This window comes from Elephas maximus, chromosome 3, assembly GCF_024166365.1.
Source record: "Elephas maximus indicus isolate mEleMax1 chromosome 3, mEleMax1 primary haplotype, whole genome shotgun sequence".
NCBI classification, from domain to species: domain Eukaryota; kingdom Metazoa; phylum Chordata; class Mammalia; order Proboscidea; family Elephantidae; genus Elephas; species Elephas maximus.
In genome coordinates this window covers 36,070,892-36,096,288 of record NC_064821.1, presented here as the reverse complement: position 1 = coordinate 36,096,288, position 25,397 = coordinate 36,070,892, and the positions used below count along the sequence as shown (strand labels likewise).

The 25,397-nt window shown below is 47.7% G+C and overlaps 2 protein-coding genes across 4 annotated transcripts in view; both read left to right on the top strand.

Annotated features, from left to right (window-relative positions):
• Nucleotides 1–2,835: 2,835 nt before the first annotated feature.
• LOC126072307 (cytochrome P450 4F2-like) lies at nucleotides 2,836–22,389 on the top strand. Of its 2 annotated transcripts, none has more exons than XM_049877274.1 (13): nucleotides 2,836–2,904; nucleotides 3,328–3,493; nucleotides 6,661–6,805; nucleotides 9,598–9,651; nucleotides 9,739–9,866; nucleotides 11,666–11,787; nucleotides 12,966–13,236; nucleotides 16,851–16,917; nucleotides 17,105–17,234; nucleotides 21,150–21,283; nucleotides 21,375–21,439; nucleotides 21,606–21,688; nucleotides 22,137–22,389. In XM_049877274.1, the coding sequence occupies exons 2-13, from the start codon at nucleotides 3,329–3,331 to the stop codon at nucleotides 22,312–22,314; spliced, it is 1,542 nt and encodes a 513-aa protein (XP_049733231.1). In that variant the 5' UTR covers nucleotides 2,836–2,904; nucleotide 3,328; the 3' UTR covers nucleotides 22,315–22,389. The 2 variants fall into 2 exon arrangements, with proteins under 2 accessions (XP_049733231.1, XP_049733230.1); XM_049877273.1 differs by having other exon boundaries at nucleotides 3,328–3,526.
• The window catches only part of LOC126072308 (cytochrome P450 4F2-like), a 72,892-nt gene continuing 50,356 nt past the window's right edge, over nucleotides 2,862–25,397 (top strand). Inside the window, exon 1 of one of the 2 annotated variants that reach the window (XM_049877276.1) lies at nucleotides 2,862–2,904. The gene's annotated coding sequence lies outside the window, so the exon portion shown is untranslated. Of the gene's footprint in view, nucleotides 2,905–3,446; nucleotides 3,527–25,397 lie in introns of those variants that run through there. The other variant, XM_049877278.1, reaches the window with a different exon arrangement.

Genomic DNA, 25,397 nt, shown 5'->3' with positions numbered 1-25,397 from the left:
AAAGTTCTGTACCTACACCATTTATATTCCCTCTTTTATTGTTCTGATGTTGTACTCATTTACCAAGTGACATCTCTGGTTCCCTGTTGTAAAAATTTTAGTTTTGTTTTATCCTTGAGAGTTCATTGGCTAGGTTGGTATCTGGCTGATGCTGTCCTGTGTCCAAGATCTGGGTTGTTGTCTGATGTTGTTAGTTCTCTAACCGAAGGACTCCCTTTAATAATTCTTGTAAGTTTGGTTTCATTTTTACATATTCCCTTAATTTCTATTGATCTGGATATGTCCCAGTTTTGCCATCATATTTGGGTGAGAATTTTGCTCTCTATATTATTTTTGATTGGCAATTTTTTTCTTTCAAGGTTTTCTGTATGTCACCCCAATGCCTTCTTGCTTGCATGGTTTTTGCTAAGCAATCAGAGCTTAGTCTAATTGTTTCTCCTTTGTATGTAACTTTTCATTTTTCCCAAGCTGCTCTCAGGATTCTTGCTTTGTCTTTGATTTTGGCTAGTGTGATTATGATATATTTTGGTGACTTTCTTTTGAGGTCTCTCTGTTACATGGTATGTTGATCTTCTTGGATGAGCAGCTTTTCATCTTTCAGGATATTATTGAAGTTTTCTGTAAGCAAATCTTCAACAATCTTCTCTGTGTTTTCCTTTTTCTCACCCTGTTCTGGAAATTCAATCATGCACAAATTTCTGCTCTTATTGTGTCCCACGTAGTTCTCAGGTTTCATTTTTCTTCCTTCTTTTCTCTGATTTTTTCTCCAGCAAAATGATATCTAAGGATTTTCTTCAATTTTGCTGATCCTGTCTTCCATTGTTTCATATTTGCTCCTAAAACCTTCTATTGTATTGTTCATTTCTGAAATCTTGTTGTTTATTTTTTGGATTTCTAATTGCTGTTTTTGTACAATTTCTAATTGTTTGTTTATTTTGACATTTTGTTCCTGTATTATTTTCCTCAATTCTTCTATTTCTTTGTTGTGATTTCCCTGATTTTGTTTGTATTTTCCATGATTTTGTCTATTTTTTCCTTCGTTTTGTCTGTGTTTTCCTTCATCTCTTTCCTAATCTCTTTGATAACCCTGAGTATTAGCCTTCTGAGTTCCCTATCAGGTAGTTCTAGTACCTTTTCTTCTACTGGAAGGTCATTTGGTGTTTTATTTTGTTCACTTACTGGAGCCATCCTATCCTATTTTTTTAAAATATGTTTTAATATTGCCTGTTGTTTATCGATTGTAGGTTTGTTTTGTCCTGTTTTTTTTTTTTTTGTTTATTTGGTTATGTCTGGGTGAGTGGGCTGGGTGCGTTTTGTTGCTTGCTTGTCCGCGGGCACGATAGTTCTCATCATCTTGTCTAGGACTTCCCTATGTTGCAGCAGGGCAGGTCCAGCAGGGGGTGGGGGGTGGGAACAGGTCATTTGCAGTAAAACTGTGGCTGGGAAGGTGGGGTATATGGGTTCTGTGGGTCCATGCTGGTACCCCCATGGGGTATGGCACAGATAACCAGGAGGGTAGGGATAGGATGTTATGTGCAGACCAGGTTCTCTGTCTGCTGTTGGGAGCTCTGTGAAGTTGCCTTCCTACACTCCCTGTCCAGACTCTTTGGTGGTTGCGGTGCAAGATGGTGACTCTATACTGTGTTAGCTGGAAGCAGACCTCCAGTCCCTAGCTCTCTTCATTCTCTATTCTCTGTTAGTTTCTTCTTCCATTCAGTGCTATATCAAGTTCTTTATCCCTTCCTTTGATGCTTAGAGTTCCAGGATTGATGTTTGTATCTGTTTTAAGGACTTTCTTTAATAATTCTTATAAGTTTGGTTTGGGTTTTACAAATTCCTTTTATTTCTGATTATCTTCAGACGTCCTTCAGTATGGATTACACCGCAACATAAAGAAGGCAAAAATCCTCACAACTGGACCAATAAGCAACATCATGATAAACGGAGAAAAGATTGAAGTTGTCAAGGATTTCGTTTTGCTTAGATCCACAATCAACGCCCATGGAAGCAGAAGTCAAGAAATCAAACGACTCATTGCATTGGACAAATCTGCTGCAAAAGACCTCTTTAAAGTGTTGAAAAGTAAAGATGTCACCTTGAAAACTAAGGTACACCTGACACAAGCCATGGTGTTTTCAGTCACCTCAGAGGCATGTGAAAGCTGGATGACGAATAAGGAAAATCGAAGAAGAATTGATGCCTTTGAATTGTGGTGTTGGCGAAGAATATTGACTATACCATGGACTGCCAAAAGAATGAACAAATCTGTCTTGGAAGAAGTACATCCAGAATGCTCCTTAGAAGCAAGGATGGCAAGGCTATGTCTCACATACTTTGGACATGTTATCAGGAGGAACAAAATTTAATCTATAATGCTGCCCATGCCACCATCTTCCAGGTGGTCTCTCTCTAGTTCTTGACCATGTATGTGATCACTGCCTGTGTCCCCACTAGATGTGAGCCCCTTAAGGGCAGAGACTGTGCCTACTGTGCTCACTACTGCCCCCTCCCGCCCCCACCCCCGTATCAAGAACAGTGCTGAGATCACAGAAGGTACTCATTGACCACTCGGTATGTGCAGAGCTCTGGGAGGTAACAGATTTTCTCCTCAGCTTATAAATGAAGACATGAGTATCAGAGAAAATAAAGCCAGAAGTGCCGGGTCATGGGTTTTGTTTTTCCCACGTGTGACTCGGAGCTTGTGCTTCAGGTTCACTGGACCAGTGCTGTTCTGGGCTGGCTGCCAGGCAAAGAGGAATCAGCCAGGGCTCTGGGGATTGGATGGCTGGAATGAGTTATTTCCTACCTGCCCCCAGGGTCTAAGGACAGGCCAAAGGCAAAGAAGTCCCAGAAAGAGGCAGAGGAGGTTGTGCAGGACAAGCTGCTGGGGACAGAATGTGCCAAGTTGGTGATAGCGGGGGCGTGCGGGGGGGGGCACTGCTCATGGCTGGGTGGCTCCAGGGAGCGAGCTGACCTGGAACCACCTGATTAATGGATAAATAGAGCCCCTGACACCTTGGTCTTGCTTTGGCTCGGGTTGGATCTTTCTGGACTTCAGCTGCACCCCTTGTCTCTCTCCCTCCACTCACCTTCCCCTGGACTTCTGTGGACTCCCTCTCTCCCTCCCTCCCTCTCTGCTTCCACTTCTCACTCCACCTCTTCCCGTGGCCTTCCTGGGCCTTCTTCCCCTCTTTGATCCCATGTTTATGCATCTTAGCCCCCTACTTTGTCTCTGGAGCCCACACCCTTGGGCCCTTCCTCTACTCTGTGTCCGTCCCTCGTCTGCCTCTGAGCTCCCCATCAGCACCCCTTCTCCTTGGCCTGCAGGATGTCTCTGCTGAACCTGTCATGGCTGGGACTGTGGCCCGGGGCAGCCTCCCCGTGGCTGCTCCTGCTGCTGGCTGTGGCCTCCTGGCTCCTGGCCCGCTTCCTGGCCTGGATCTACACCTTCTATGACATCTGCCGCCGCCTCCGAAATTTCCCGCAGCCCCCAGTGAGGAACTGGTTCTTGGGGCACCTGGGCCTGGTAAGTGGGGCAGTAGGAAAGATCTGGGGTGTCAGGACCAGGGCAGTGAGGACAAGGGGGCTGGGGGCCAGAGGTGGGTAGAGTCTAGGACAGCAGAGCAGTGCAGGACAGTGAGGGAGCCCTGCTATCTTCCCTCACGCCCCAATTCCACTCTTCTCCTCTCTGTCCGCCGCAATGCCTGAACCCTTTCTCTCCTTCTTCCCTCTCCCCCTTCCCTAGACTGTTTTGGGCCATTTTCCTGCCTGTATTTCACCCATTAGTGCACCTCTGGCTACTCTGGGGGACTCCCTGGGCAGGATGGACAGAGCTGGACCTCCTGACTTTCCCATAGTCTCACCCTGAACAGGGGGCCTCATCAGGGACACAGTCAAGGGTCCCCTCATCCGCTGCGGGGTCCACCTCTGCTGGCCCCAGGCCAGTGCCCACTCCTATGAGGGCTGCAGCTCCCCTACCCTCTCCCCAGACCCACAGGGGTACAGCTGGGCCGGAGGAGAAGTGCGGGCAGTCTCCCTCACCTCTCGCCTTCCTCAGGCCACTTCCTTTTCTTATCTTGCCCTCCACCCTCAAGATGTACTAATGAGCCCCACTACAGAATCCATCCTCATGGCCATTTGGAAAACATTTACCTTTGGTAAGAAATATTCATGTTCTCTTAGGCTTTCTCCACAATACAGCCAAAGAAAGATGACCATATAAATCCTACCCACCCACCACCAAAGCATCCTATTTTCATCCAACCCTCTGGTCAGCCCACTCTGCCATCTCCACGTGGACTAAGCATTGTCTGCTTTTGTTGCCTCAGTTTCCCCAATTGCTTGTCCACAGTACTAGTTGAAACCCTACCCCATCATGCCATGATGACCCATGAGATGACTTACGGATGACCAGGACCTCCCTGATCTCATCCCCCAGCCAGCTGGCTGCCCCATCCTTCCTGGAGCCTTGTCTTCTCTGGCTTCCAGATACATCCTCTTGGTCTCCTGTCCCTCCCTTGGGCCTTTCTGTCTCCAGCCTTGGCTCTTCCTCACCTGACTTTTCAAAGTGGGGACTCCCGGTTGCTCTGGTCCTGAAGGGGGTTCCTTTGGCTCCTCTGTGAGGTGACCACCCACCTTGCTTGCTAATCACCCCCATATAGCAGGGCCTGGTAGACCTGACTGAGCTGGTGGCCACCTACCCCCAGGCCTTTAGACTGTGACTAGGCCCCATCTTCCCCTTCATCTTCCTCTGCCACCCTGACACCACCTGGTCAGTCACCAACACTGCAGGTATCACCTGGAGCATGTGGTGGTGGGTGCTGTGGCTGTGGATAAAGACACCAAGCTACTCTCTTAGGTGCCTTTGGTCGCCCTTGTCTTTCTCTCACCTATTTTCCAATCCCCATTGTGGTGTTTTGGACCTGAGTTCTCACCTAGGGAGGACTCACCCCCCTAGCTCTGCCCTGGGGGAACCCTCAATCTTGAGGACACAGAACTAGATGGAGACACCCCACACTTGTGTGTTCGAGGGTGGGTCAGAGGGAGAGATGAGGCTGAGCAGCCCAGCGAAGAAGTGAGGGCAAGCAGGAGGGTTTCCTGGAGGAGGGGCTGCTGGAAAGAGGAATGGGCTTTTTTAAGCCAAGAAGAGAGAGCGTATTCTGTGTGGATGAACAGCCCCAACAGAGGCTAAAGGAGAGCAAGTGAACACCTGGCCAAGTAACGAGGATCACCCAGGTCTAAAGACAAGGAAGTAATTGACCCGCCCTAGAGCTTGATTGGAGCCCTGATGGTGTAGTGGTTAAGAACTTGGCTGCTAACCAAAAGGTCAGCATTTCGAATCTACCAGTTGCTCCTTGGACACCCTTTGGGGCAGTTTGACTCTGTCCTTTAGGGCCACTATGAGTTGGAACTGACTTGACGGCAAAGGTTTGGTTTTGGTTTTAAACCCTGATTTGGACTTCTAGTCTCCAGAACTATGAGACAAAAAATTCTTGTTCTTTAAAGCCACTTATGTGTGGTATTTCTCTTACAACAGCCCTAGTAGGCCAAGAGAAAACACAAAACAAAACAAACAAAAAAGGGAAAACAGGCACAGACACATACAAGGGGTTACACCATGGGAGGATCTGCCAACAAGCCTAGGAACACCTAGAACCTTCGGAGAAAGCATAGTCCCGCCAATGTCCTGATTTGGACTCCCAGCTCCGGAAGTGTAAGACGATAAATTCCGGTTTTTTAAATTAAAGCCACTCACTTTGGTATTTGTGTTAAGGTGCACTAGGAGACCAAGACACAGTGGGATCAGTTTGAGCCTGGGCTCCAGCTGAGCCTACTTCCTTGGGGTGCTGTAAATACTCCAGGGCTTTGCATGGGGTCTGGCTGAACTACATTCCAAGTGAGTCCATGTTTTTGTCTGTTCCCATTGGATTTGCGAAGGGGGCATGTGGAAGGTCCTGTACACCTTCTCGACTGAAGGATCCAGAGGCCTTGTGCATTGGTGAGGAGCAGAGAGTATGTGGAAGCAAGTTAATATGCTGGAGACCTGCAGCCACACTGCTACCTGGAGACCTCCCCTGGGGACCTCCCCTTGTGATTGTCCCAGCCCAGCATGCAGGACGTGCTCTGTCGAGGTGGGCTGCTGTGTAATGGGCAGTCAGAGTTCATGCCTCCTCCTGGGGGAGCATGCAAGGCTGTAAGGTCCCAGATCTGCAGACTTTCCCGGTGGAGGATCCAGTGTCCTCGGCATGGACTGCCAGGGCCCAGAGAAAATGTAGGAGCAAGTCCCTATGCTATAGTCCTGAGACCCCACTGCTGCCTGCAGACCTCCCCACGGGGACCTCCCCCTGGGACTGTCCACTGTACTGTAACCACAACCAAGACAAGAAAACCCATCACCTGGAGCCAAGCTTTGTGGCTAGAGAGCGTGCCTTCCCCCTCTCTTCTTGGATATACCCTTGGACTTCGATGCTGCTGTCAGGACTCTCCCACCCTTGAGGGACCCTTGTTCCTTTGGACAGAGCAGGAGGAAGCAGGGAGTCGTTCCCTCCGGGCAGAATCCTGACAAGGTTTCACAGAGAGGCTGTGCCACCTCTGGAAGCTGAGAAGGGGTGGACACTTGTAGCTCTTTCTGGAGAGGTGACCACTCCTGGTTATTTGCAGGGCTCCCCCACGGAGGAGGGTTTGATGGAAGTGACTCATCTGGTAGCGACCTACCCGCAGGGCTTTAAGACCTGGTTGGGCCCCATCCGCCCCATCATCACTCTCTGCCACCCCGAGATCATTCGGCCTGTCATTAACGCCTCAGGTAACCACGCAGAGCTTGTGGTGGTGGGTGCCCTGTCAGCATCCAAGGGCTGCTTCCCCTCTGCTTCCAGCTTCTGGGTGGCTCTGGAAAGACCCCAGTCCCTTCCCTCTTCTCTCAGCCTTCTTTCTCTTTCTTTCGTGCATTCAACAGCCCCCATCTCATCATCCGCAACCCTACTGGTGTTCTCAATCCAGGACCAGTCCTGGAGGGACCCCCAGTCATGGACAGAGACACCCCCAAGCCCATGTGGTTGGGAGTGGGTCCAGTGAGAGAGGTGGGCAAGAGTATCTCAGAGGAGAAGGAAGACTTCTGTTGGGCCAGGCTGGAAGGTTTCCTGGAGGAGGGATTGTTGGAGCTGGGTGTGGAAAGTTGTGTAGGAATTTTTAAAGCTGGGGCACGGTGGTATAGTGGGCAGTGGTGGCTTCTGAGCCTCCTGCCAGGCCTGGCCTCCAAGCCCCCCCCCCCCACCCAGGTGCAGTGCTATGAGGAGAGCTCTGGGCCACTACTTCCATGACGTCCATCTGTGGTGGGTCAGTCCCTTCTACACCATCCTGTGACTTGTCCATCCTAAGTTCATTCCTCTCCTGTTCCAGACCCCCAGATGTCTCTCCTACGATACCCCACCTCATCTCTGCTCCCTTCCTTTGCCCTCTGCCTTTTGTACTCTGGACAGGAGAATGGGCAGTGTCCAACAGCGATCGCGACTCTGTCACTAATCTGTTCAGTGACTGTGGGCAGTTACCTGACTCTTTGGTTGCCGAGGTCCCTTTCAGTTGTGAGTGGTAGAAACCCAACCATGTGCAGCCTAAGCAAAGAAAGAGAATCCATTGAATGAAAAGTCCAGGGAGGGTGGCCTTCAGGCACAGCTGAATCCAGGTCTCAAACAATGCCACCAGGAATCTGTCTTTATATCTTGGTTCTACTTTCCTTGTCAGTTTTACCTTAAGAAGACTCTTTCCTCACATTGTAAATGATGATTCAACAAGCTTCATTGCAGTGGGAAAGCTCACCTTTTCTCCCAGAGTGTCCACTAACTCCCATCAACTCCCAAGACAATTGCTGGAACTCTGTTTGCCCAGTCTTGGTGGGTACGGGTCTCTCAGAGCTGTTGTTTTGAGGACACAAGCAACACAATGCCTAAGAACTCAGGCTCTAGATTCAGACAGACCTGGGCTCAGGTCTTAGGCAGTCACTTACTGTCTGGGGGACCCTGGGAAAGTGAGATCATCTTTCAGAGGCTTAGGTTCCTTATGTGGAAAATGGGGGTAAAAAGAACACAAAGGAGAAGGTGGTGTTGGATGCCCAATGGGGAGAGGCCATTTCTGCCCCTGTGACTAAGGGACCCTGAATGACCATGTGTCAGGTTATAGGGCCAGGAGTGGTTTTGGTACAGAGGGGACAAACAGCTGTACAGGGGTCTCATGGTTGGGTGGATCTCTGCCTCCAACCCTTCTCTCTGGTACCTACAAGGGCATGAACTCAGTCCTCTTTGTTCCTCCCCAGATCCAGAGCTGAGAGGAGGGTCTCTGGTACACACAAGGCCTGGCCAACACCTTTGTGGATGTGTGCTGCTGAGGGGTGGGTCCCTGGCATGTGGTTGTCCACATCTTCCACGCCACCTTCATCAAGCCTGTCCTCTTGGCCCCAGCTAGATGCCTGCTGCCCACAGCTTTCTGGCTCCAAGTCCTGTGCTGGCTTCAGCTGGCGGGTGACTGAGCAGGCAGACAGGAGAACTATGGGTTGGGCCTGCTGTCCCTGATGCACCTGGACCGAACTGTCTGACCCTAGTCATGTCTGGCCACGTCTAGGGCATGTCTGTGTGATGCCTGCTGTTTGGCCATGTTGGGTGAATTTTTACACCTGGGATCATTTGGAGATGGTCTCCATCACATCTGGGGTTAGCTGAAGCCCAAGACTTCAGGGGCTCTTGAGGTCTGTCTGAGATGCCATTTGAGATTGTGCAGGTATCCTGTTGGTCATGTGGGGGCCATGTTTGGGCTTGTCCTGTGTCAAGGCTGGGCTGTGCCTGGGACCCAGGGTCCTCTGTGAAGTGCCTGGGAGGTTACTTTAATCTTCTGTGAGACAGGTCCAAGATATGTACAGTCACTCCTGGGCCACATCTGGGGCATTAATGAGTCCACATTTAAATTCTGTCTGGGACTTGTTTGTGTGGTATTCTGAGGTCATGTCAGATGGTTCTGGTCCATATCAGGGCATGTTGTGCTGTGTTATGGACATGTTAGAGTGTGCCAGGTATGTCGTGGCCATGGTGGAGCAGGTTAGCACATGTTTGGACCATGTCAGCGGTCTCAGATCCATGTCAGAGCATGTTATGGACATGTGAGAGTGTGACATGTATGCTGTTGCCATGTTGGGACATGCTGGTCTCATGTTAGCTGTTTCAGGTCCATGTCCGGAGATCTCAGAGGAGGCCGTGCCGTACCAGGGTGTCCTCAGTGCATGTAATGCACTGTAGGGTTTGGGGCTCTGCTTGGTGTTTCAGAAATGTTGGATGTAGGAGACACATCCAGGCATGTTGAGATGTGTTTTGCCATGTTAGGGTGTGTAAGCATGTTGGGGTGTCTTTGTGAGCTCTGCCTTTGCTCCACTTTCACTGCTTCAGCCTGTTTCTGGTCCCCTTTTGGCTCACCCTGCTTCCTCTGCCCTTGGCCCCATTCCTGCTGTGCTGGGCTTGTAGCGGGGTGCAGACCTCTGGCTAGCAGCCCACACCCCCACCCAGAGTCCCTCCCTTACCTCTCTCCTTGGCCACTGATGGCACTCATTCATGTCAGCTGCCATCGCACCCAAGGATGTGATCTTCTACAGTTTCCTGAAGCCCTGGTTGGGTGAGTAACTGAAGGGGATTGGGGATAGTCATGGGGGTCCAGAGGAAGGTGCTGCCCTTGCCCACTGCCTGTGGCTGCCCCTAACAGGGGACGGGCTCTTGCTGAGTGGCGGTGACAAGTGGAGCCACCACCGCCGCATGCTGACACCCGCCTTTCACTTCAACATTCTGAAGCCCTACATGAAGATCTTCAACGAGAGCACAAACATCATGCATGTGAGTCCCGTGAACCCAGAGTCCGTGATGGAGCCTTGGGGGGAAGGGGCCACAAACAGATCTGGTCTGGGGTCCTGGATCTGCTGGGTAGCTTTGGGCCCATTGTTCTTCCTCTCTCAGCCTCAGCTGCCTTATTTGTAAATTGGAAATAATGATCTCCACTTTGAAGGATGTTCAAGATGACACAATGGAATCATGTCCCTGGCACATAGTAGGTGCACAGAACCTGTTAGTGTCTATGTTCCCCTCTCTGAATCCTGTTATAGTGTTGATGCTAATGGTGAAAACTGTATAGTAGCTATTGCTGAGTAACGAACCACTTTGAAACTCACTGGCTTAAAATAATTAACATTTGCTGTTGCTCATGAGTCTCCTGGTCAGTTGGGCCATTTTCCTGGTCTTGGCTGGGTTCCCTCATGCATCTGTGGTCAGGTATGGATCAGGTAGGCAGCTCTTCTGACCCAATCTGGGCTCTTTCACATGTTTGGGACTCGGCTGGCTACAGGCTGATCTAGGATGCCCTTGACTGGAAACCATTGGTCTCTTCCATGTGGTTTCTCACCCTCCAGCTGGCAGCCCAAGCTTGTTCACATGGTGAAGGCATGGTTCCAAGAGAGTGAGATGAAGCTGCAATGCCTCTTGAAGTCTAGGTTTACAGTTATAACACCATCATTTTCCCCAGGTTTTATTAGCTACAACAAGTCCCACGGCCACCCCAGAATCAGAGGGTGGGGGAATAGGCTCCTCCTCCTAGTAGAAGTTGCTGCCAAGGCATATTGCAAAGGGTGTGGATTTAGGGAGAGGTAAGAAATAGGAAATAAGTGTCTGGGATTTGCAAGCTGATAAGTTAGGTTGTTACTATTTCATGGATTCTGCTAGAAGATGTGAGTTTCCTGGGTCAGCAATAAAGAAATTTTTTATTCACAGCACAGCAGGAAGTATGTGCTTCATGCTGGTTTGTATCCTTTCCCCAAGCCATCCAAATCCCATGGGAGCAACAGAGGTGGACCTAGATGGATGCAGTATGTTGTAATACTGGGGAGGAACATTGAGCTTAGGGAATCTGCAACTTTCATAGTAAGCAGAACAAAGCCTGGTTTTTGCCTAAGGGAAGACATTTCCTCATCCCTCAGGTTGTTCTTCACAAACACATGTCTGAAAAGTGGCCCAAGTAAAAAGCATAACGGCCTTGGATTCTTGATATACCCAGGAAGAATGTGTAGGGATTATGATGTTGAAGATGATGCAAGGTAGCGTTTATTGAGCACTCACAATATGCCGGAAACTGTGTACCATTTCATGACATATACTGACTAATTCAATTCTCAAAACCCTATGAGGCACAGATGGTTATTTTTGTTCCATTACAGGTGATACTATGGCTCAGAGAGATTAGGCAGCTTATCCATGTTCACTCAGCTAGTAAGTGGGCTAGTAAGTGGTGAAGCTGGAATTCCACCTGCTTTATATGACACTGCGGAAAGACACCTTAACTCTTAGTGAACATTTAACAGTGGGGAACCAAGGGGAAATAATGGGTTGATCACTGGCAAATAGAACATAAGAGTCAGAGCTGGGACTTGAACCCAGGTCTCCTGACTCACAGCAGCGAGATCTTCACATCTTAATAGTGACCGCTTTCACTGTCACTCAAGCCTGGTCCACTCTGGAGATGGGTGCCTTGGATGGAGGACCAGGAGGTTGGGTTCTGGGTGGAGTTCATCTTGGTGACTGGGGCTATGGGGGAGGCCCCAGAGGAGGCAGAGCACAGACCCAGCTCTGCCCCCTTTTCTTTCCAGGCCAAATGGAAACACCTGGTCTCTGGTGGCAGCACCCGTCTGGACATGTTTGAACATATCAGCCTCATGACCCTGGACAGTCTGCAAAAATGTGTCTTCAGCTTTGACAGCCACTGCCAGGAGTGAGTCCTAAACCTAGATCTGGGAACTTGGGCCATTGACCCAAGGGAGTAAGTGGAGAGGGAGGACTGGCCAGGGCAATCAGAAGTGCCTTCTTGGAGGAGGTGGATCAGAGCTGGGCATTGAAGGACAGGGAATGGGAGAGAAAGAAAGGTCCTTTCAGGTAGGTGGAAATATTTGAGTAAAGACAAGAAGGCTGGGATGAGCAGAGCATGTGCAACAGATAGTGAGAGGACACATTGGAAATGAGGTTGGAAAGGTAAGGAGGGGCTAGATCTTTAGGATATTAAGAAACTAGGCAAAGAGGTATGGACTTAATTTTGGGGTCTCCAATGGAGTCACGGAAGGCATTTGAGCAGATGAGGGGCATGTTCAGAAATGAGCTTTAGAAATCTGTGTCTGTGGAAGACCAACTGTCGTGAAGACACTGGATGGTGTTGACATTGGATAGAAGGAGACCAGGCAGGAGTCTGGACCCATGGACAAGATGGAAGAGGATGACGTATGAGCTATAGAGACAGTTTAGGAAGGAGACAGGGCTGGTGAGAGTGATGAGCATAATGCCCAAGCTGTCCTTGGTGACTGGGGCCTGGAGGCAGTTCCCAGGGATGGGGGTGTAGGAGAGAGAAAAATGTGAGGAGTCATATCTCCTGGCCCATTCCTACCATGCATCTTTGGGGTCTTCTTCTCCTGGATGTTCAGTTTCACAATGTCTCCGTGGAGTCACGGAAGGCATTTGAGCAGATGAGGGGCATATTCAGAGATGAGCTTTAGAAATCTGTGTCTGTGGAAGACCAACTGTTGTGTAGACACTGGATGGCGTTGACACTGAATAGGTGATCAGGCAGGAGTCTGGGCCCATGCATGAGGTGGGAGAAGATGAAGTGTGAACTGCATGGACAGTTTGGGAAGAAGAAGGGGCTGGTGAGAGTGATGACCATGATGGCCAAGCTCTCCCTTGTGACTGTCCCCTGGAGGCAGCTCCCGGGGATGGGGATGCAGGGAGAGAAGAAAATGTGGAGAGTCATATCTCCTGGCTCATTCCCACCATGCATCTTTGGGGCCATCTTCTCCTCGATGCTCTCATCACGAGAGTTAGAGCCTTGGTCCCAGGTGGGAGGTTCACTCTGGGCTTTAGGTGTGTGAAGTTGCTGCCTTCCTTCTTGTCCTCGTCCTGTAGGAAGCCCAGTGAATATATTGCTGCCATCTTGGAGCTCAGCGCCCTTGTGTCGAAACGGATCCGGCAGATCTCACTGCATTTCGACTTCCTGTATCACCTCACTCCTGATGGGCGGCGCTTCCGCAGGGCCTGCCGCCTGGTGCATGACTTCACAGATGCTGTCATCCAGGAGCGGCGCCGCACCCTCTCAGAACACGGTGTTGATGACTTCCTCAAGGCTAAGACCAAGGCCAAGACTTTGGACTTCATTGATGTGCTCCTGCTGAGCAAGGTTAGTGTCTGTAGGTTCTGGTTTGAGAAATGGGCAAAACCTCAATTTCAGATGTCAGATAGAGGAACTCGAATGTGATTCAGAGGGTACTGGGGAGCCATGGAAGATGCTTGAGAAAGGGAGGGTCATGTATCAGATGTTTTAGAGATGAATGCAACCTGCAGGGAATGCTAATCTTGAATTGTGAAGGGCCTGAGATTTTAGTCTACTTACAAACTAGTAAGTTACACAGACATGGTGTGTGCATGTTTACTTAATATGTAACATATAATATCCCAAACTAAACCCAGTGCCGCCGAGTTGATTCCGACTCACAGCGACCCTGTAGGACGGAGTAGAACTACCGCATAAAATTCCAAGGAACGCCTGGTGGATTCGAACTGCTGACCCTCTGGTTGGCAGCCGTAGCACTTAACCACTATGCCACCAGGGTTTCCTATAACATATGATATAGCTGTGCAAACCCTGGTGGCGTAGTGGGTAAGTGGTACAGCTGCTAACCAAAGGTCTGCAGTTCAAATCCGCCAGGCGCTCCTTGGAAACTCTATGGAGCGGTTCTACTCTGTCCTATAGGGTTGCTGTGAGTCAGAATCAACTCGACAGCAGTGAGTTTTTTTAATGTAGCTGTTATTACTAGTGTTGCCCCTACTCCTATCTATAACAGAACGAAACATTGCTCAGTCCTGTGCTATCTTCACAAGTGTTGGTGTGCTTGAATCCATTGTTGTAGCCACTGTGTATTTTGATAACCTTCCATCGTTTTGGTTCGGTCCATCCTAGGGGGCTCATCTTCCAGCACTATACCAGACAATGTTCTATTGTGATTCAAACGGTTTTCACTGGCTAAATTTTGGAAGTAGATTGCCAGGGCTTTCTTCCTAGTCTGTCTTAGTCTGAAAGCTCTGCTGAAACCTGTCCACCATGGCTGACCCTGTTGGTATTTGAAATAACTGTGGCATAGCCTCCAGCATCATAGCAATATTTAAGGCACCAGAGTACAACAGACTGACAGATAGGTAGTAGATATACACACACACACATGCACACAAATATAATATCAAAGCAGACCATTTATTTCACAGTAATAACAGCATCTAAAGTAGCATCATAGTGCTGGCTCCCCATTTCTAAATGATCCCAAGGGCCAATTATTCAACTGTATGTGCCACAGAGTTTGCACCATTGGAGATGACCCCAACATTATCAGTCCTGTAGCTTATATAGAAAAGATGGCATATCTGCCCTCCTCTCCCCCAAAGAGACAGAGGGGAGAGTGGGGTAGTGACCTGTGCTCTTGTGTATAAATCTAAGTCTCTAGGTTTACAACCCCTGACATGTAAGCAAATGCCTCTTGGGGAGATAAGATTGGACTCTATGGACTTATTACCCTAGGTTGTGAGCAAATGGCTCTGGAACAACCCTCACTCTCTAACATTAGGGACATTTAGTCATTCAGTGTAAAACAGGGTGCCAGTGATTTTTTCTCAGAAAGCCCTCGTCACGCAGAAACACGGCAATACTCATGGAACTTTCAATCCTCCCACTAGGCACAAAACAGAAGGCAAGGAGAACAGGGAGAAGGCGTGTGGGAAGCGAGCTTTGGGGATGGTCAGGAAGACATGTTTAGGACTGCAGGGTGGGTTGGGTTTCTGGATGGAAGATGAATCTTTGCAGATGGTCTCAGCCACAGTGTAGGCTCCAACTCTTGGTGACCCTGTGCCCAACAGAATGAAACATTGGCTTGTTTTGTGCCATCTTCACAGTTGTTGGTGTACTTGAATCCATTGTTGTGGCCACTTTGTATTTTATGTGTCTCCCAACCTAGGGGTCTATTCTTCCAGCACTGTATGGGACGATGTTCTTTTGTGATACTTAGGGTTTTCACTGGTTAATTTTGGAAGTAGATTGCCAAGCCACTCTTCCTGGTCTGTCTTAGTCTAGAACCTCCTCTGAAACCTGTCCACCATGGGTGACCCTGCTGGAATTTGAAATACCAGTGGCATAGCTTCCAGCAACACAGCAACATGCAAGTCACCATAGTACAGCAGACTGGCAGATGGGTAGTAGATATGTGTGTGTGTGTGTGTGTGTACATATACATACATATATATATGTGTATATATATGTATATGTTTTATATCGGACTCTTGGGTTAAAGTAGATCATTTATTTCACAGCAATAACAGCATCCAGAGTAGCATCATAGTGCTGATTTTCCAGTTCCAAATTATCACAAGGTCCACAAGATGTTGGCCCAATTATTCATCTGTATAAGCTAAGAGTTTGCACCATAGGAGATGACCCCCACAGTATCAGTCTTTTAGTTCATATAGAATAGGTGGCACATCTGCCCTCCTCTCCTCCAGAGAGCTAGAGAGGGGAGAGTGAGTGAGGTTTGTTCTGGAGTATAAACAAATACTCTCCAGAGAGAGGGCAAAGTCTCTAGGTTTACAACTCCTGACATGTAAGCAAATGCCTCTCGGGGAGATAAGACGGAACTCTATGGACTTACTACCGTCGGGTGTGAGCCAATGGCTCTGGAGCCACCCTCAGTCTCTCACATTCAGGAGTAGTTATCGTTCAGTGTAAGCTAGTTGCCTTCAATAGCTGTACAAAGAATAAGGAAGACCAAAGAAGAATTGATGCCTTTGAATTATGGTATTGGTGAAGAATGTGGAGTATACTACGATGGACGGCGAGAAAAATGAACAAATCTGTCTCGGAAGAAGTATGACTAGAATGCTCCTTAGAGGCAAGGGTGCTGAGACTTCTTTGAACATACTGTGAACATGGAAATAGTAGGAATCTGTCACTGGAGAAGAACATCACGTTTGGTAAAGTTGAACAACCAGTAAAGTAGAGGGTCATTGAAAAAGAGGAAGACCCTCAGTGAGATGGATTGACATAGTGGCTGCAACAAGGGGCTCAAGCATAACAGTGATTATAAGGATTGAGCAGGATCGGGCAGTGTTTCGTTCTTTGTATATAGGGCCACTGAGTTGGAACAGGGCACCTAAGAACACAACAAGGTTGCCGGTGATTTTTTTTTCTCAGAAAGCCTTCATCATGCAGAAACATGGAAACATTAATGGAGCCTTCAGTCCTCCCACTAGGTGTAAAACAGGTGGCAAGGAGAAAAGGAAGGAGGCCTATGGGGAGAGGGCTTTAGAAATGACGAGGAAGGGGATGGTTCTAGGACTGCAGGGTGAGCATCAGTTTCTGGATGGTAGAGGAATCTTTGCAGATGGTCTCAGCTGGAGTGTCCGCTCCCACTTGTGGTGACTCTGCACCCAACAACACAGAAATGTTGCCCGGTCCTGCGTCATCTTCACAATAGCTGGTGTTCTTGAGTCCATTGTTGTGGCCACTGTGTATTTTTAGTGTCTTCCAACCTTGGGGACTCATCTTACAGCACTATATCGGACAATGTTCTGTTGTGATCGTTAGGGTTTTCATTGATTAATTTTCAGAAGTAGATTGCCAGGCTTCCTAGTCTGCCTTAGTCCGAAAGCTCCACTGAAACCTGACCACTGGGTATGACTCTGGAGGTTCGGCTCAGAGACCCTTACAGCTGATGCGACTCAAGAATAATGGTGGTCTTGCCTTGTTTCCAGGATGAAGATGGGAAGGAGTTGTCAGATGAGGACATCCGAGCAGAAGCTGACACCTTCATGTTCGAGGGTGAGGGTCCCAGCATGGGGTTGCATTGGGGGCAGGTGTCTGTCATTTCCAGGGACTTGGTGGGTGGGCCCTGGACCACCGCATCATGCTCCACCCTCCTTTGTCCTCCTTGAGGACCTCAGTGCAAGATGTCTGTCTTCTGGTACTAAAGCAGCCCAGTGACCCAAGTCTCCCTGGCTTCTGTCAGGCCATGACACCACGGCCAGTGGCATCTCCTGGGTCCTATACAACCTTGCCAAGCACCCGGAATACCAGGAGCGTTGCCGGCAGGAGGTGCGAGAGCTCCTGAGGGACCGCCAACCAGAGGAGATTGAATGGTGAGTGCATGAACTCGTGACCTGTTCCCCAAGCACTTTTCCTTGGCTCTGGTGGGGATGAGGGAAGATCTTTCTACTGATTCTGTCCTAATTGCTTAGTGAGAATAGGAGCAGAGGCCAGATGCAAGGCCTGATACCCAGCCTGGTCAGGAGGGGAAAGGTTGTGGCTTTCGAGTCCGTAAGATCTGGTCTGTTGGGAGAACAGCGACAACGTATGAGGGCGGTTGTCACTTAGCCCGTGTTCAGTAAACAAACTTCCCCTCCACCTCCCTTGTTTTTCTCCTTGAAATCACAGTTTTTCAAAGATCTTTACTCCCTTGGATGTTTGCCCTTCTCCCACCCCCTAATTTCTACCCTAATTTCCAGTCCAGGGATTCACATGGGACATCTGGGGGTAAAAGTCTTCCATTTCTTGTCCAGGAACACCTGCATCAGTATCCATCCAGTCCTCACCCAGCAGACACTCCTTCACTGTGCCCAACTCAACCTCCATCCCCAACGCTATGCCCAGCTCCATTCTGTGTCCTGGAATCCCAGGAAGGACCCACTCCCAGTTCCCATATTCCAGGAGTTCCCAGCCTGGTGTGGGAACAGTCCCAGGCCAGGATAGTCCCAGCTTTCATGGATAGGACTGAGGTTGAAATAGAGAAGAAGCCTCAACTGAGAAACCATTTAGGTGCAATTGGGAAGAATGCTCTAAGCTAAGGAAATTGCCTGGGCAAAGGCTGAGGAAAGAGACAGAGATAGAGATGGGGGAGAGGGGAAGGAGAGGAATCTAATTAGTTAGACAAACTACCAAACCAAACAAAAACCAAAGCAGTCGCTGTCACATTGATTCCAACTCATGGCAACCCCATGTGTCTCAGAGTAGAACTGCTCACAGGGTTTCAATGGCTGTGATGTTTTGGAAGTGTTTTTTTTTTTCAGATGTCTTTATAAGAATTAGTTATATATTAAAAATTAATCCTTTTTCTGTTTCGTATTGCAAAAGATGGCCTTTAGACTTTTTGTTAGTTTTTATGAAGTCAAATTTATCCATCTTTTCTTTCCAGCCAAACTATCCATCCATTCTCCAGGGTTTTGTGGAATGGCCTTCTTTATTGGATGTTAAGTTTTTACCCATTCATGTGTCTGTGTCTTAGCTTTCTAGTCTGCCCCCGAATGGATTATCCTGTTCTTGCAACAGTACCACACTGTTTTGTTTATTACAGCTTTGCAACAGGTCTTAAATGTGGTAGAATGAGTTTCCTGTCTTTAGTCTTTAATTTTTAAATTGTCCAAGCTTTTCATGATCTTTTATTCTTCCACAGAAATTTTAAAGTAAGTTTGTCAAGTTCCTAAGAAAATCAGCTGGAACTTTATTTATATTGAGTATATGATCTATTGGTGGAAAGTGGAATGCTTTGCTATATTAATACATCCTATTCCAGGGTATAGATGGATATCCAGTTATTCAAATAACCATATCGTTTTTTAATAGAGTAGAAAATGTCTGCTTAGAGATCTTAGGCATGCTTTATTAAATGAACCCTTTGATACTTTCATCACTATGGGGAATAGAATCTTCTATTGGTATTTCATTTGGATTGAGTCAGATTTATAAGTGCATTTGGAATATAGAGCTTTCACATGTCTTGTTAAATTTAACCCAGGTATTTTATATTATTATTATTAGCATCTTTTGTTTTCTTTATTACCAGTTAGTTAGTATTATTATCGTTTATAACAGGTTAGTGTTATATACATACCAGTTATCTACATAGAAAAATCTGTGATTTATGTATATAAATTTTGTGCCCAGCAAACTTAGTAAATACTTAGGATGTTATTTTGTACCTTGGGGAAAATATGGATCATTTAATAAAAAACCTCTGGGACTATTGGAAAGTTGCTTGGAAAAAAGTTAATTCAACTGATTCTCATTTCTTATAACAATATAACATCCTGATAAAGGAAAGCTTTAAAATTAAAAGAGGAAGTCTTAAAAGCTCTAGAAGAAATCATGTGAAAGCTATTTGATAGCGAAGGTCCTATTTTGACACAAGTTTGAGGAGGTATACAAGAAGAGACACACTGTCAAATTAAAAAGATACAGAGGAGTGTATAGTGTATAGTATGCTACTGCACCCTCTCCTCATCTATCAACACAGTTAGCTTCCAAAGACTAGGTTGTTATGCAAAGTTGGCATTATGTGAAAATGGAGGATGACCACATCCAATCGCAGAAATGGAGGATGACTACATCAGTATAAAAAAAAATTTTTTTTTTTTTTTTTACAACCGCTAAATTACATCATTACATAACTGCCAAACCTCTGAGAATCATGGTCCAATCAAGGTGATACATAACATTAATCACCAAAGCCAGCATTACTCTCACCTCATAACTGGCCATTTGTTAGTGCCAGACATACACCGCTAATGTGCAAAATAGTCAGATAGTAGATTTTTTACTATTGTCGTAAGTGCAAAATGATGGATAATGAAAGTGTCAATAAGCGAGGAAAAGGTGTATATAGTTTCTTGAGATGCAGAAAAGTATCTCTGGAAGGGCACATAACGAAATAATAACCTGGGAAACCTGTGGGGAGGGAATGTGTGTGGTGCTGGGCTATACAGGTGCTCTTTCATAGTTTTTGAAATTTGAACCATTTGACTGTATCAGTGACTTAAAAATGTAAATAGCCATACAAAAAAAGAAAGGGATCAAAAAAATTCAGCCCCCTTACTGAATTCTTGATGTCCCTGGGTGGTGAAAATAATTTACACACACAGCTTCTGACTGAAAGGTTGGAGGTTCAGGTTCACCCAGAGGTACCTTGGAAGAAAGGCCTGATGAGCTACATCTGAAAAATCAGTTGTTGAATAGCTTGTGGAATACAGGTCTACTCTGACACACCTGGGGTCTCCAGGAGGCAGAATAACTCAGTGGCAACTGAACCTAGTTACTGAATCCTCACTGTTGGTGAAAGTTTTCCAGTTGATTGTCTCGCTTTCCAAGTATAAAACCACTAATTGCCAGTACAGATACATTTTCCCCACATTTCTAATAGCTATACTTTTTTTTTCTTGTCTCGTTGCATCAGCTACTATCTCCAGTAGGGTGTTAAGTAGGAGTAGAATTTGGATATGTTTACATCGTTTCTTACTCATTTACCTTTTGATTTTTCTCTCTTACCATAAATAATATTTTATTTTTCTATAAATTTGTCAGCCTTTTCCGGGATGGCTTTTGGGTGTTGTGGTTTGCTGAGAAAGGCTGCTAAAAACACCTAGCTAAATTTTCTCTGGGACTTATGTGATTATATTGCTTTTCTAATGCTTCGTCTTTTTTTTTCTTTCTTTCTTAATTTTACTGTGGTGAAAATGTACATAATAAAACATACACTACCTCAACAATTTCTGCATGTATAATTCAGTAACACTGATTACATTCTTCAAGCTGTGAGATCATTCTTGCTATCCTTTTCCAAATCATTTCACCACCATTAACATAACCTCAAGGTCCCCTATGCAAAAATTCTGTCCTGTCCCCCTCCCTCCAACCGCTGGTAACCACTAGTAATCTTTGGTTTCCCTATATTTGCTTATCTCATATAAGTGAGACCATATAGTATTTGTCCTTTTGTGACTGATTTATTTTGGTCAGCATGATGTTTTCAAAGTTCATTTATGTAGTGGCATGCATCAGGACTTCATTTCTCTTTATGGATAAGTAGTATTCCATTCTGTGTATATACCATGTTTTGCTTATCTATTCATCCCATGCTTAATCTTTGATAAATCTGGAATTAATATTGTTATAAGGAGTGAAGGTCAGAGAGAGATGGTAAAAAAAAAAAAAAAGTGTCACCAGACGGCGGGGCCTGGGGGAGTCTTTGCTCTCAGGTTAATTGTTGGGGTGGGGTTCCTCAGGGATGACCTGACCCAGCTGCCCTTCTTGACCATGTGCATCAAGGAAAGTCTGCGGATGTATCCTTCAGTTACTGCCATCGCACGTTGCTGTACCCAGGACATAGTATTTCCAGATGGCCGGATCATCCCCAAAGGTGCCCACCCTGGCAAGGGGGAGGTCCCAGGCAGGAAGGGGAGCCCACCAGGCAGTGGGGATCTCCATCTGACTGCCTCCTCCTCCCACAGGTATCATCTGCCTCATCAGCATCTTTGGGACCCATCACAACCCCTCTGTGTGGCCGAACCCTGAGGTGCCGCCCTTGCCCACCCATCCTTATCCACTGAAGGAACCTGGGGAAGGGGCAGGGTCCTGAGTGGGGAGTCAGACACTGCATGTGGCACTCTACAAGCATCTGCCTTTCCTGGGTGGTGTGTCTTGGGAGACCTCACCCAACAGTCCTGTCTCCCCACCCCCAGGTCTATGACCCCTTCCGCTTCGACTTAGACAACAGTGAGAAGAGGTCGCCTCTGGCTTTTATTCCCTTCTCTGCAGGTCCCAGGTGAGATGTGCAGGCGACTGAGGGAGGATGGGGTGAGATATGGGGGGAGCGTCTGCGACTTCGTCTAGGCCTGATTTGTGTGTGTGTGTTTGTGTGTGTGTCTGTGTGTGCGTGTGTGGAGAGCTTCCAGTGGTCCAAGTTCCAGCCCCCTTCCTTCTCCACCCCCTGAGATTTGGACAAGGATCTGGGGGAACGGAGGTGGGATTCAAGGAGGGGTCCCTGGGTGTTCAGAGCCCCTCCCCATCTGCTGTTCTGAGTAAGTGGTTGGAGTCTGGGCCAAGCTCAGGGGACCCACGGAAGCCCTCATGGGGGTCCCCGGTTCGGTCACCCCCTCTTTATCCCTTGAGCTGATCAGGGCGGGATGGGAGTGGGGGTCCTGGGCCAGATTCCAGGAACAGTAAGGCCCGGACAGGGACCTGGGCTAAATGAGACCCCGTCCTGTTGGCAGGAACTGCATCGGGCAGACGTTCGCCATGACCGAGATGAAGGTGGTCCTGGCGCTCACGCTGCTGCGCTTCCGTGTCCTGCCAGATGACGCTGAGCCTCGGAGGAAGCCGGAGCTGATCCTGCGCGCTGAGGATGGGCTGTGGCTGCGGGTGGAGCCGCTGGGTGGGGGTCAGAAATAAGCCACGCTGACCCTTAGTTCCGCCCCTACTCACCCACCTACCTTAGGAGACTCCCAGGAATAAAACTTTGTTGTCACTTCTACCTTAGTCTCCCCAGGAGTCAGCAGGGGTGCTTGGGGACCGCAGGACTGTGGGTGGGAGTGATTGGGTGGAGAAGGGCCCAGTCACTCGGAGCTCAAGACCCACCTTGCTGCCCGCGGGTTCTCCCAGATCCGGATCATGGAATTAACCTGTGGACAGCAGGGAGCCATGGGAGGTGTAGGGCAGGAGAGACACCAGGGTTGAGGATGGACTTAAGGGATAAGATTGAGGCCCTAAGTCAGGGAAGGGAACCCATAGTGGCAGATCCCTTCTTCTGGCTCCTGGGATCCCCCAGGACACAGGCCCCTGGTTAGCCCAGCATACAAGGGGAGGGGGGCATCCAGAGCCCACACCCAGGCAGCCTGTCCAGGACTCTTTATTCCCTCCCTGTTGTTGCCAACGACCACCCTCCTCTCCATGTCCACCCATCCCAGCTGGTCCTGGGTGACCCCCTTCCCCTGCCTTCAGGAGCCCCTTCCTCCTCTGGCCCCCTGGTGCCTAGGCAGCCTGGCCAGTAGATACAGGGTGAGCCCCGTGTGTGTCCAGCGATCTCACGGGAGAGTCAGCAGGAGGCTCATCCCGTCTTTCACTTCAGGTTCCTCTTTTTTTCCCATTATAAGCTGGCAGGATCAGCTTTGGCTCATCTCGGAGTAGTGGGGGCAAGGTATCTTGATTCAAGTCTCAGCTCTGCTGTGTAACTTTGGGAAAGTGAATTTCCCTTTCTGTGCCTCAGTTTCCTCATCTGTATAATGAGGATAATAGCAATACCTACCTCAGGTGGTCCCAGGAACTGAATGTGAAGGACCCTGAGCTGTGCTTGGCACAGTCACTGCTGAATAAACATGGCCTTTTTGGGTTTTTTTGATGCAGCGGTTAAAGCAATCAGCTGCTAACTGAAAGCTCAGCTCTTGGAAACCACCAGTGGCTCCACTGAAGAAAGATGTGGCAGTCTGCTTCTGTAGAGATTTACGGCCTCAGAAACTCTGTGGGGTGGCTGTGAGTTGGAATCGACTCCATGGCAATGGGTTTTGGGGTTGCAGATCCTGTCTCTGGGCCAAGCCCAGGAATTGCTCTGCAAATACAGGACAGATGCTGCCCAGGTGTGTGTGTCTGTGTATGTGTAAGGAACTGTGTGTATATGTATGTCTGTGTGTCTCTGTGTGTCTGTCTGTCTGTGGTGTGTAAGGGTGGAAGGCACTTCTCAATGGGTGTTGAAGTCTGAGAGAGAAGTTCTTCACAGCTTGTGGTTATTCCTGACCTCCACCAGGAGACGAGAGAAAACAAAGATCAGCAGACCAAAGGGAATTAATTTAGTAAAGTCCAGACTTCCCAAGGAAGGTTTTCCGAAATCCAGCAACAGGGAAGGGGGCCTCTGACTGCCTGCCAGCCCCTGATTCGTGATCACTGATATGGTTATAACCCACCAGACCCACCAATCCACAAAGAGTCCTGGTGGGAACGGAAATCTACACACACCAGGCAGAAGCAACACCAATCAGCATGGTCATTCATAAACAAACAAACAAAATACCCAAACTCATTGTTTCCGTTTTACGTCAACCCCATTCATTATAGAGCAGAACTGCCCCATAGGGTTTCCTTGGCAGGCGTCTGTACAGAATCAGACCATCGGGCCTTTGTTCCGTGGTTGAGCTCAGACAGCAAAGCTTCAGGTGAGCAGTCGAGTAGAAAACATTTGCACCACCTGCAAGCCTCCAGGTATAAATAAAGCACGCCATATTCATCCAACTTTTCCCTAATAGCCCAAAAGAGAAAAAGCCACATGAGCCAGAACTGACCCACAAGTTACAGAGACAACGCAAGAAGTTGCTCACATTTATTCTCCACAGAGACTTGAGACATAGTGTACCCACAGAAGAAAATTCTATTAAAACAGGGAATCAGTCATCATGAAAGAGCTCTCATAAATTCTAAACGCAATTACAGAAACTCAGAATTAAATACAAGGATCCCTATATTAATCTATAAGTTAATTTCAGTAAAAAGAAAGCTAACGGCATATTCACGGAACTTGACAAGAGGATTCTAAAGTGCATCTAGAAGAGAGAACATTTGTAAAATGGCAACGAAACTTTGAGAGTTTTCTTGGTGTTGTCCTCGGAGACTTCAGTTTTGCAGGCAAAAGGTGGACTTCATTTTCAATAATCACTCTGTAGTGTTTGATTTCTCTGTAACCAGGTTCATACATGACTAAGAGCTCCTTGGGTGACCGCAGACTGTTTGCACTAGACTACTAACTGAGGGGTTGGAGGTTCAAACCTACCCAGTGGCACCTTGGAGGAAAGGCCTGGTGACCGGCTTCCATAAAGATTACAGCTAAGAAAACCCTATCGAGTGTAGTTCTACTCTGTGATACATGGGGTCACCATGAGTTGGAATTGACGATGGGTTTTGTGTGTGTGTGTGTTTTTTAACGTGACTAAACCAAAATACATCATTTCTCATTGCTGTTGAGTCGATTCTCATCTATGGCAACTTTCTGGGACAGAGTACAACTGCCCCATAGCGTTTCCAAGCCCATAAATGTTTAAGGAAGTCAATTGCCACATCTTTCTCCCTAGGAACGGCTGGTGGGTCTCAACCTCTGACCTTTTGGTTAGTAGCTGACCGCTTAACCCCTCAGCACCAGAGCTCCTTAAAATAAATAATAAAATGCAGCAATGGAAAATACGAAAAAAGAAGAAAGAGAAAGGAAACCAAATGAAAACAGAAATTTCAAAAAGTCCCAGAAATCTAAATTCTTTCCTAATGAAATAAAATTTTAAATGAAACCCACGTTGTTGTTGTTGTGTGCCATCAAGCCAATTCTGATTCATAGTGACCAGATATCAACCAGATAGGACAGAGGAGAACTGCCCCAGAGCGTTTCCCAGGCTATAATCTTTATAGAAGTAGACTGCCAGGTATTTTCTCCCTCAGAGCTGCTGGGTGGGTTTGAACCACCAACCTTTTGATTAACAGTCGAGCACTTAACCATTTTG